Source organism: Triticum aestivum, chromosome 1B (assembly GCF_018294505.1).
Source record: "Triticum aestivum cultivar Chinese Spring chromosome 1B, IWGSC CS RefSeq v2.1, whole genome shotgun sequence".
NCBI classification, from domain to species: domain Eukaryota; kingdom Viridiplantae; phylum Streptophyta; class Magnoliopsida; order Poales; family Poaceae; genus Triticum; species Triticum aestivum.
In genome coordinates this window covers 315218124-315230576 of record NC_057795.1, presented here as the reverse complement: position 1 = coordinate 315230576, position 12453 = coordinate 315218124, and the positions used below count along the sequence as shown (strand labels likewise).

Here is a 12453-nt window from a genome sequence, read left to right as displayed (position 1 = left end):
TGTGTCCGCATCGACGCAAATCCGACTCAAATGGATTGAAAATAGATCGCCAGCCAGACGACAAATGGACGCGTCCGTTCGGATCGGCGCGTTGAGCCGACTTTTATATTCGCGCCGACCTAAACGGACGGTGACCGGACGAAATGGGGTTGCTCTGACCAAGCACGTCCTGAAGGAGGTCACGACGTGGATTAGCTGGACGTGCGTGCGTGCGCCTCTGGTGCTTATCCGATTCAGCTGTGAGTGCAGAGTGCACCGCCGAAACAGAGCGCGAAAGCAGGAAAACACATACACACACACGTCGAGTTCCCGTGTGAATCTTAACAGCGACGCTGCTGTCTCGTGTCGGGCGGGGTTAGCTGGTGGAGCGTTTTTCCGCCCTCGCCCTGGTGCCGTGCACTCAGCATGAGGCACCGAGCCGAGTGCAGGTCTGACCTCTGTGCTGGGTCCACGTCTGGACTGGATTCAGGATGAGAGCCGCCGTCCCGAGCACCTGCGAGCGATCATCTGGGAACTTCAACGTAAGTGCCGCTGCCATTGCCAGGGTCCATTAAGTGGCCCAATTGTGCGTGTCTTGCTGTAAAACCTTTACTATTACCAGCCGCGTCGCATTATATTCCTCGACTCCCACTCATCCATTACGGGGTCCCAAATACAGCCATACCATACACCCAGTCACTATCGTTACAGTTTATGCCCAAACCAGAAATAGGAGGAATCGTGACGGAAACGCGGCGTTCCAAGTTCTCAACCTAGCAAACCAACAAAGGCAACTGATGAAGTGATGATGCCACTCAGACAGAGCAGACAAGGAGGGCCAGGCGCTGCATGCAGCCGCGCCGGGCCGGAGCCGGCCCGGGGACAGCGGCAAGCGACCGGACCGGTGGGAGGGCGACGGGGTTCACGACTAGTCTTCCTAGCCAGACCCCGGCACCGGCAGTCGCGCGACAGAAAAGCCGGGAGGCGCCCTACGTCCAGCGCTGCCCTGCCCTCGCCTCGCCGCATCATTTCAGACACGACCCTGACCTTGCCTCCCCTCCCCTCACTACTCGATCGATCGACCTCGCTAGCCGCTGCGCGGTCCGATTCACTCTCCACACACGCACTAGAGTCTACATGGATGGATGGATCGTGCAATGCCTAGGTAGGGGGCTGGGCTGGTTGGTCATCGTGCGTGATGAGCCGGCCGGCTGGCCACTGCCGCCCGGAATGCGGGTAACCGTCCCGAGGAATCAGGGTTGCTGCTCATTGATCCGACTTCACCGGACTGGATATGTATGTGTGCATGTGTATTTAGCCATGTCAATTGAAATGATAGCGCCAGCGAATAGTGTTGTGGCGACCGATGACAACGTCTTGACTTCTAAACAAAAATCTCATGTGCCGAGGGCTTCAGGTGATGAATTGCGAGCAGTGGCTGGTCGGCGCATGTGCATGATACTCCACGTCGATCTACAGATAAGTAGTACTCCTAGATGCACATGCATCAGTCCATTTCCCTGTGTCTAACGTACCCCTTCTGAGATTTCTGGCATGTTCTTCTTGCCACAGCTTTTGCAAGCAAAACCACAGGCTGCGCATCGATGCTTCCATCCGTCCGTCCGTCCGTCCGCTGGCGAAGGCAGGCAGCAGAATGATCCCAGGAGCCCTGGCGCGTACCCGGCCACACGACGGCGGTCGGGAGGGACATCGATCGTCATTGCCGGCGCAGCACCGTACCTGGCCCATGATTCTGCCGGAATCCTATCCTCTCCTCTCCATGCATCATCTGCTTCTGCTGCCTTCACAAGACATCAGAGAAAATGTGCGTATACCGCAACAGATGCATATGCGTCTTGGCTGCCTCTTGGAAACTAGACATCGTGTTGATGGATGTCGCAACCCTGCTGCCGTACCCTCTTTTCTTTCTTTCTTTCTTTTGATGAGGTTGCACTGCTGTAAGTTGACATGGGGGTGGAACCATATCCTCGCGTCCGTCGAACTGTAAAATGTGGACAAACTAAGAATTTCTTTGGACGTGGTCAAAGTGTCCGTCCCCTACAACCAACTTTCCGAGCCTTTGTCCGCTAGCACCTCGTCCTTGGTCACTGCAGGCACCGGGCATCAGATCAAGATCAGACACTTTGGCGCCATGCCTTGCTTTGCATAAACATAGATTTCCAATCCTGGATCTTCACTGTTTTTTGCGTGTAGAATCTTTTGCTATTTACATACTGTTTGCAACAAAAGAAGAAAAACTTATTCTCATCTTACACATCGGTACAAGATCCACACCAGCAAGTCTTTCTACTGTTCTCACGTCAAGAAGATGGCGTATATCACTTCTCATGGCACCCGAAAAAAACAGGGTTCTCGAGTACAAGCCTTAGCTGTGCCGTCTGTTCAGCGGGTACATACATACAGTTGAACAATGCACATCATTGATTTCGTACCTCTTAATACAAACAACTGTTGTCTCTGACCAGTAAGCATGATCTGATTACAACATACATCAACAACAGAAAACTGTACATGATCAACAGCCACACATGCAATCGCGAAAAACTGCACAAAGACATGAAACAGGGAGCCTCGCTCAGCAAAGGATCGAAAACGACTAGAGTACATCAAGGACGAAAACTGACAGGAACGTGCGCTGAGGAGTGTTAACAACAGGCCAGCACCTATGTACCGATCCCTCAAGTTTTGGCTTTCGGTGATGCACCAGATTGCTCATTTAGATCTCAGGAGATGCAGCTCCATGGAAGAAATCTTGCACAAGGTTGTGGACCACCCTGCCCAGATACATAGATGCCTAGCCTCAGGCCATGTCCTCTTCCATCCGACAAGTGCGCTCATGCTTCATGGATTTCCTGGGATCAACTTGGTTTTCCGTGAGGATGCTCGCACAGTGACCGTTGAATAGCAAAGTAAATTTGTTGTTACAGTGCTGATGTTCCACTGGTGCGGTGGCATCTTTGTGTGCCCTTGGAAGTACATATCCCCCCCACCTGCAGCGTCTGCAAGTCATTTCTCAATGTTGTACCAGCATTACAAGGGTAGACTGAAACAGCAAAAACATTTGCACCTCTGGTCAGAGCTCCCGATGCTCAGCGCAACTGGCAGATCCACGCTCAGTTTGTTTCCTATCTTGTTACTCCAGCCAGCGACGAGGTAGGGCTGGGCGATGGGGACGGCTCACCTTAATGCCGTTCGATCTAAGAATAAAGGAATAATCTTTCTTCAGAAAAGTGTATGACATAACTCCTACATTATGTCTATTGAAAGCGGACAGATATTCCAAATGACAACAAAATGAGAAGACAAGTGAGATGTAGCATTCTTTCCTACTTATTTTAGTATGGCTCTACATACTGTTTGCATACACAACAATTTGTGAACAAGGCATATGGAAATTGATTTATGAAGAGCAACTACTTCCTCCGATCCATATTAATTGATGCACACTTAGTACAATTAACTGACGCACACTTAGTACAATTTTGTACTAAGTGTGCGTCAATTAATATGGATCGGAGGGAGTACCGTGTTTAGCTCCAGAAAAACTAATGTGCTTACATCTATAAAGATGAACAAACTAATGTCTTCCATAACAATGTACAGGATTAAATGTAAAGCAAATATTCATAGCTAATAAAGGAAAAGCAAACCTACAAGGAAAAACATGAAGCTAAGTGAAGCCTCAGAGGGAAACGGATCTCTTACTGCATATTTAGAAAAACACTAGCTAAATGCCCGTGCCTTGCTACGGTAAAAAAATCTAAGGTCTTGAAGTCCATGTTCACATCTAGCAATATGCCTTTCTTCTAAGGTTTCTTTACATCTTCAGATGGAGGAAGATTTACACTATCAGATTTTTAACCTGTTTGAAAACTAAGTTTCACGTTTTCTATTAGAAGGTAATGTATGCAGTAAACAATGTTGTGACTCAATAAATTGTCCACTTGATCAAAGACGTGTTAATTGCATAATGATATGATGTTTTATTCAAACCAAAGGAACACCCAAAAACATGTGAGCAAGATGATCAATATCAGAAAACCAAGACAGAGGAATGATATAGTTATTTTGATATTATCTGAAGATGACCACCTTGAGTGCAGAACCAGATGTATTTCAACTGTTGTATACTACTAAACATCGATGGTCCTGCATATCACAAGAAAAGAGGGGAAATCATTTTTGTGGATTAAAGCTCATGATCAGTGAAAATATTCCCAGCGTACTCTCATTGCATCTGAAATGAGCTGCCAGATAAATGTTTCCAGTTGAATTATGCATCCCAATGGCAAAGCTGAACATGCAGGAAAACACATCTAATCAAATCAAGAGACATCAGAAAACACATAGATACACACTATTATGTACTCCCTCCGTCCCATAATATAAGAGGGAGTATAACTAAACTACTAATTCAGTATAAAGCCAACACAACCACAAACTTGAATAAGAACAGATTGCCTGTTTCTTGTCCAAACAATCCAAACCTCCCCCCACCTCTCTGCAAACAGACATTTAGAAATCCCCCATTGATTCACCTCCTTATTCTCCTGTCTAAAAAACACTAAGATGAGTGTTTTATGTGTTTTTTAGATAGAAGAGATAAGCAACTTAGTGTTTTTGACATCTCAATCAGAATTGTACTACCGCTATTTCATAACAAAAGACACATCTTGACCTAACCTCTAAAGCCATGCTTTCACCGACAGTTAGTCCACTTATATATGACTTACGATACACAAAATAGACACCATTGGATTTGTGTTCAAAAAGTCTTTCTTATACTTATGATTTTATAACCACTAACAAAATACTGTATTACAAATTTATGGTCAAAGGTCCTATATTTTTAAATGGATGGAGTACTGAACAATCGGCTTCATGATTGCACATCATACCTGATGAAAGGTCGTTGCATATGTTTAATTGTTGAGACTTGAGACAGCAAAACTGATTACTCCCTCTGTTGAGGTATGAGGCGTATTTCACTTTTCAAAGTCTCCAATGCACGACTTTCACTATGACTTATGGACATTCACAGTTTCACTTGTAATATGCCTACAGAATAGTAAAAAGATATACAACATAAGAGAATTTTGCAAGACAAATACTGCCTCTGTTTCAATTCAATTTTTAAAGTCTCCAATGCACGACTTTGGAAAGTTTGACCAAACTTATATTGAAAAATATCAATATCTACAGTGAATGTTGGTATTTTTTTCTATAAACCTGGTCAAACTTTTAAAAGTTTGATTTACGACAAACCTAATATGCAGAGTAAAAAGAAACGGAGTGAGTACTATGATTTGTTCTTTCATGCTTAATATCCTTTTGCACGTGCTAGAGGACAAAGCTTTCAAACACTGACTGCAGGAATAATAATGTGCCATATATTTCGGTGCTTCTATGTAAGTGCAGCTGCTTTGTTAGAGGGTAAACCAAACACTAACTATGACATCAGTCTCTAAGAATTCTTGATTAAATTGTACTGGTCATGTGGCGCAACAGGAGTCTCGATGTGAGAGACTTTATCTAACCTTATGCCTTGGCATAACTGCTGCCATGTAAATTGGAGACGAGTCTGCCGGCCACTTTCCCTCGGTGGCCTTTTTTTTCGAAACCCCTCGGTGGCCTTGGCGTCCAGGACACTGAGAGAGCAGGGCTTGCGCTACGATTGAGATGGCAATGGTTCAGCAGGACGGAGACTGGGCGAGCTTGGGCTGGCCTTTGACCTGCAGTTCTCGGCAGAGGAGCGCTCATTGTTCTTTGCCTCCACCAGCATGATCATTGGCAATGGCCGAACGGCCTTGTTCTGGGAGGATCGCTGGATCAGGGGCAAATCTGTGAGCGAGATCGCCCCAAAGCTATATGCCTGCATCGCTAAGTGAAGACGAAAGCTTCAATCGGTCGCTGACGGGCTCCATGCACACGTCTGGACGTGCGACATACACGGGAACCTGGGTGTCCACGAGATTGGGCAGTACCTGCTGCTTTGGCGAGCCATCAAGCACACCACCCTCTCAGACGAGCCGGATTAGCTGATCTGGAAGTGGAGCGCCAGCGGCACATACTCTGCTCGTTCTTGCTACCTTGCTACTTTCGAGGGATCCACCAGCTACAGCGCTTCAAAAGCTCATTTGGAAGAACTGGGCACCGCCGAGAGTGAAGTTCTTTCACTGGCTAGCCAACATGGACAGGTGCTGGACTGTCAACAGATTGCAACGCCGCGGCCTACAGCACCACCCTAGCTGCCTACTTTGCGACCAAGATCCTGAGACAATGCACCACCTGCTTGTCTCTTGCACTTTCTCTAGGCAGATTTGGCACGATGCACTCTCCTGGCTAAGGATGACTTGCAGACCACTGGACCGCGACAACTCCCTCAACGAATGGTGGCTCGCTGCCAAGGAGACGACCCCCCAAACCACTCAGCAAGGGACTCGCCACCATAGCACTGTTGACAGGATGGATGATCTGGCAGCAGCGCAGCGCATGCGTCTTCGATGGAGATCGACCTTCTGTCCCCCTCTTGACAGAGAAAATTAGAGTGGAAGCCGCCCTCTGGGCTTGAGCTGGGGCCTCGGGCCTGCGGCTGGTACTCCCAGCCACCTGGGACGTCCATTAAAACCTTTGCAATGCTCTCTGTAAACCGTCTCCTAGGAGGCATGTAACTTTTCCCCCACCTTATCAATGAAAAGAAACGCAAAGTCTTTGCGTTTTCCCAAAATAAATGCCTTGGCGTAACTGCACTGTCCTGTGGTTACATGCAGCCCATGTTGTCCTCAATCCTCATCTATACAAACATTTGAGGACACAGAACCTCCAAGTCTTTAACTCTCAATACCTGTACATCACCAACAGGTATTAGAGATTATAGTAAGAATTAGCCATGCAGTGCAATGTTATCTACACGAAGAAAAAAAGCAATCTCACTTACATGACCAGGGTATTATATACCAGTTTTGACAGAAAGTGCGTGCAATATGGGTATATGGCAAAGCATGTTACTTTTTTGCAGAGCTCTAACAAGCACAAAAAAAACTTGCGTGTCCGGGAAAACACCAACAGATAACATAATCGGAATGAACATGGCAGCTTCTTTAGGAAATTTTCTTTTGCAAAGTCGATTGATTGCAGCACTGAAGTCTTCAATAGAAGCTTCAAAACCATCATCAATAAGCTTACCAACTAATGAAATGGCATCGTAAGGCATTCCTTTTGCACACTGAGCTTTGATTATTGTTGTGTATGCAAATTTTCTCAATTCAATGCCCTTTTCTCTGAGGGATTCCAATAGCATTTCTGCTTGAATAACTTTCCCCTTCAAGCACAGCACATTGATAAGCAAGTTATAAGTAACAGGTGTGGGCACTAGACCACAGCATAACATACGGTCATGCATGCAGAAAGCCATCTGGATGTCCTGTGCTTCGCAAAATCCTTGTATAAGCGTATTGTAAGTTATTGGGTCTGCTCCATCCATATTGTCCAGAAAATGGATAGCATCACGGAATCTGAGCTGCTTACATAGTCCTTTAATAACAACACTGTAAGTTACAGCATTTGGCTTGATCCCTTTTTCCACCATTTCATAAAAAAAACTGAGCATGGTGTTAACCTTTCCAGCTTCAGAGAGTGCATCCATAAAGGTCGTGTATGTTACTGCTGTTGGCAGCAGATTACTTATCTCAATAGCCCTGAAATAGCTCTCTGCAGCGTGTAAATCCCCAAATTTGCAGTAGCCATACAGAAGAGAATTACATGTGATAATGGTTGGATTCATACCAGCCACAACAATCTGATCATACAGACGGACAGCATTACCAATATCACCAACCTTTGCATAACCATCAATAACTACATTATAAAGTATTACATCACCTGGCTGATATCTGCTAGCTACATTTTCCAAATACCATCTTGCTTCAACTAGAAGTCCTTTCTTGCAAAGTCCAAGAAGAATTGATAAATGGTTCAGTGAGGTTGGCACTACCTTCTGAGAACAGCACATGACATCACAAACTTCTAGTGCCCTTTCAATTTCCCCTAGCTTGCAGTACCCGTGGATGAGGATGGAATATGCAATGACATCCATATCTAGACCAATACTATATATCTCACCAAGTAAGTTCTCAACCTCATAGACCAAACCCTTTTTGAAAAGAGCATTGAGAAGGACACTGTATGTGACAATATTCAACTGCAGCCCTTTGTCTAGGATATCCTTTCTTATCTTCATCCCTTCTTCAACATCACCACCTTCACAATGACCAGCAATAAGTATGGTATAAGTAACAAGATCAGGTTCAATCCCTTGGTATCTCATAAACTGAATTATTTTCGGAATTTCTCTTGTCAAACCAAGCAATCGATAACCATTAATAAGGCTGTTGTAGGTGACAGTCTCGAGTTTCATTCCTTCTTTTGTCACTCTCTCAAGAAGATCCACTGCTTCATCTAGGCAACCTACTTTACACAGACCATGTATAAGAGTAGAATAGGTATACCTGTCAGGGTTTAATCCATACTTCAGCATCAGACATAAAAACGATTTTGCAGGCTGAATAAATCCCCAGTTACACAATGCAGACATCAGAGTGTTAAAGGACATTCCCAATGGTCTAAACATCCCCCCTTCCCTTGCCTCTTGAAGGAAAGATAAAGCCTCTCCAACTTTATTTTGCTTGCAGAGGCCATCGATGAGAATGCTATGTGAATATTCGCTGTGAGAGATACCATATGCCTCCATTTCATCAAAAAGCTCCAATGCCATGTCTGTCATCCGTAGACCATACAATAAACTATCATAGGTGGAAACTGATATTTGCATATTCAGGCTGTTCATTTTACTGAGAACGTAAAGAGCATCATGAACCATCTTAGTTCTTGCATAACTATTTGCTAGAGCATCCCATACAACACCGCTGGAATCATACTCTCTGAACTCACTCCACAAGATATCACAGAGAATGGCTGCAGACCCGGATCCTAGAAGAGAAAGGGCAATACAATGAAATGTGAGAACTGTGAGCTTTAACTATTCTATGTTGCTGCACATGTCAAGGCAACAGGTACCAAAAATAGTATGACCAAGATTACATCTGGCAATTATATTGTTAAAGGCATATAGAAGAAAATCTGTGTATGCATGACAACAGTATCCATTTATTCACGAACAGAGGAATTTTACACACTTGTGCTTTCACTAATATTTCAGTTTTTTCTCTGGTGTACATGATAAAATGGTCATGACCCTGGAATAACACAAACTCCCTTGCCATATCAATCCAAATTCAAAAGATGAATAAGCGTGTTTCCACACTATCCAAAGAGAAAGTGCCAATTATAATACAAATCCGTAGGGAGCTCACCTTGTTCGCTGACCACCTGCGCCAAGCCGCCCCGCATCTCCCGCCGCCTCCTCTGCCGCAGCAGTTCATAGCAGAGCTTGAACCGCGCGGCAATCGAGGCCTTTCTCTCGAACTCCGCCTTGTTCTCCCCAAACCTAGGCGACCCTCCTGCCCCGCCCACAAAATGAGGCGCTAGCCGTGGATCCCTAGCAACCACGGCATCCTCCTCGGAATTCGTTGCCGCCGCCACGGCTGCCGCGGAGGGATATGAGGATATGGTCCTAGGGATATATGCGGGAGGAAGCGAAGGGCGGCGCCAGAGTTGAGGCAGGAGGAGGCGGAGGGGAATGGGCGGTCGGAAGCGCATCCGAAGGGGCAAGGTCTCATGGCGGGGCCGCGCGCTGCGGGCTACTGTGTGGAGCGCGTTGAGCTCGGGCTTTCCTCGCGTTGAGCTTCCGTGTGCCTCCCGGGGGCTGCCACAGCGGCGCACAACATGGGAGGAGGGAGGAGGGTCGCCGGCGGCGGCTGCGTGTGGTCGGGGTTTAAGCGAAGGGGTTACCCTTTCAACTGAGGAGGAGAGAGCCAGAGGGGAAGCAGGCCGAGCTCAGGGCCCGTCGGCAACAGTCTCGCTTCAACCCGGCAATCCGACCCATGGGTGGCCGCGTCCATGGGCACCCGACCCGAATGATTAGGGTATGAGTTGTCATCTTCATCCATGAGTAAGCCTGATAGGTAATCTGATTAGTTATGGGTAAGGTATGGATGCAGGTTTATGCCCATGGGTTACACATGAGACGCCGACTAATATTAGTAAGTACTATATGTATACGTTTTATTTTACCTGACCTGTGAACAATTTTGGTGAGATTTTTTTAGAGCAACATGCACCCACGTTGCTTTGTTGTTGCTGTAGATAGACAAAAGCATTTGAAATAACAAAAAGCTTAGCTAGTAGCATCAATGAAGCAACAACTTCGGCTTATTGGGCCTCCAAAGCCAGCCCATGTGCTGCTCTGCATGCACGTAGCAAGCAAAAAACGCAGCTTGCCAGTTGCATTAGTACCACCTCGCCTAGCGAGCGCATAGGAAGTGGACCACTGCCTATATAAGAGGATAGAAGACACAGTTTGCCAGTAGGAATCCTTGGTTCAGAAGTGCATGGCCCCAGTAGGGAGGGAGAATAAATTAAATAATAATAAATGTATTATGCCCGATGGGTGCCTGATGGGTTTGGGTTGCCTGATGGGTTCGGGCGTGGGTCTAATAACACACCCATGGGTAGGGTCATGAGTTTAGAAACGACCCGATTATTAATCGGGCATGGGTCTGGTAAAGGTCTACCCGGCCAAACCCGACCCGATTGCCAGGTTGAGTCTCGCTCCACCAGTTTTCAGTTCCCCACTCCACGCTCCCGCTTTGACCCGGAGAAAACCAACCGTTCGAGAAGGCTGGGCTATCAGCCCATACAGCGCAGATGCAGCCCGTTCGGGTGGAGAGAAAAGGCCAGCTCTAGTGCACAAAGGCTGAGGTCGCGTCGGAGGAAGCGATTGCTGTACGGGAAGGTCAAACATTGGCAGAGGATCTATATGTTAACACAGTTCAGATTGCATCGGATTGTAAGAGGGTGGTTGATGATGTCCAGAAGAACTCGGCGGCTGGGTATGGAGCTATAGTGCATGAAATTATACATCGTGCAAACTCTTTTCTTCCATGTAAAGTAGTTCATGAGTTCAGGAGTTCGAATTTCGAGGCTCACAATCTCGCTAAATATGCTTTGTCATTAGGGTTTGGCCGTCTTGTGTGGTTCGGCCAGCCAGGTGATCTGGATTTTCTTCCTGTAAACATTATGAACAATGAATAAAGCGTGCGAGGATGTCTCAAAAAAAATCTCAAACAAAAAGAAAAGAAAAAAAAATGCTACGCGGGCGGTGAGCCGGTAGCACCTAGGCTGGTACATACGGGCGTACAGCCCCGGCGGCGCAGCTCCCTTAGACCGCGGCGACGAGGATGGAGGTCCCATTCTGACGCATTCTGCGTCAAGATGTCGCTGCTTCGCACAAGGAGCTCCAGCGATCGCTCTGATTGGGCCTGCCCGTTTAAGCGTTCCCGGTTTTGGGAACCTTTCTAGAGGTTCTCAATCGGTTTTTTCTGGTTTTGAGAACCTTCTAGAAGGTTCCCTGAATCATTTTATTTCTTTTACCCTTTTTTTACGATTTCCCCCCTATTTTTGCTTTTTGTTTCTTTTTTTTCTTTTCATTCTTTCTTTTCTGTTTCGTTTTATTCATGTTTTTAAAGCATTTTCAAAAAGTTCATGTTTCAAAATTGCTAGGAATTTTTAAAAAATATTTGTGCTTTTAGAAAATGTTCAATTTGTCAGAAAATGGAAGCGTTTTAAAAAGTTGTTCATAAATTCGAAAAATGTTCCTGTTTTAAAAAATTGATCACAAATTTTCAAAAGAAAATATGATTTTCAAATTTTTGTTCAGGTATTTAAAAAATTGTTCATGTTTACAAATTCTGTTCAAAAAATGTTCATCATTTAAAAAATTATTCATGTTTCCAAATTCTGTTCAAAAAGTTAAAAAAATATTCGTCATTTAAAAAATTATTCTCTTTTTTAGATTTTGTTCACAAATTCAAAAAATGTTCGTCGTTTGAAAAAAAAATCGTAAATTCAAAAACAGTTTGATTTTTTTTTCTTCACAAATTCAAGTTGCTCAAATTATCATGTTTTGTTCATGAATTCATAAATGTTTGGGAATTGCAAAAAATGTTCCAGCTTTCCAAATTTGTTCTCAAATTCAATAATAGTTCATGTTTTTAAAAAAAATCACAAATCAAAAAATGTTCTGGAATTTTGAAAAATTGTAAACATTTTTTTCGTTCACAAATTCAGGAAATGTTCCATCTTTCCAAATTTGTTCAAATCATCAAAATGTTCATGTTTTACAAAATTTGTTCAAAAAATGTTCATCATTTAAAAAATTATTCATGTTTCCAAGTTCTGTTCAAAAAGTTAAAAAATGTTCGTCATTTAAAAAATTATTCTCTGTTTTAGATTTTGTTCACAAATTCAAAAAATGTCCGTGGTTTGAAAAAATTT

At 44.8% G+C, this 12453-nt stretch overlaps 1 protein-coding gene across 5 annotated transcripts; it reads right to left on the bottom strand.

The window, feature by feature from the left end:
* Positions 1 to 2403: 2403 nt before the first annotated feature.
* Positions 2404 to 9938, bottom strand: LOC123121430 (putative pentatricopeptide repeat-containing protein At1g13630). 5 transcript variants are annotated; one of them, XM_044541433.1, is made up of 7 exons: positions 9372 to 9938; positions 7186 to 8988; positions 5538 to 6844; positions 4899 to 5058; positions 4093 to 4149; positions 3068 to 3197; positions 2404 to 2990 (listed from the first exon to the last, which is right to left on the bottom strand). In XM_044541433.1, exons 1-3 carry the CDS (start codon positions 9715 to 9717, stop codon positions 6831 to 6833), a joined length of 2163 nt encoding a protein of 720 aa, XP_044397368.1. In that variant the 5' UTR covers positions 9718 to 9938; the 3' UTR covers positions 2404 to 2990; positions 3068 to 3197; positions 4093 to 4149; positions 4899 to 5058; positions 5538 to 6830. The 5 variants fall into 5 exon arrangements, with proteins under 5 accessions (XP_044397368.1, XP_044397350.1, XP_044397334.1 ...); XM_044541415.1 differs by having other exon boundaries at positions 4227 to 5058; positions 6938 to 8988; positions 9372 to 9936; XM_044541399.1 differs by having other exon boundaries at positions 6938 to 8988; positions 9372 to 9936.
* Positions 9939 to 12453: the final 2515 nt, after the last annotated feature.

Coding starts and splice junctions, on each gene's coding strand:
- LOC123121430 (XM_044541415.1), bottom strand. CDS start 9,717: ATGCGCTTCCGACCGCCCATTCCCCTCCGCCTCCTCCTGCCTCAACTC. Junction 8,989..9,371: donor GCAGGTGGTCAGCGAACAAG/GTGAGCTCCCTA, acceptor TTTCTCTTCTAG/GATCCGGGTCTGCAGCCATT.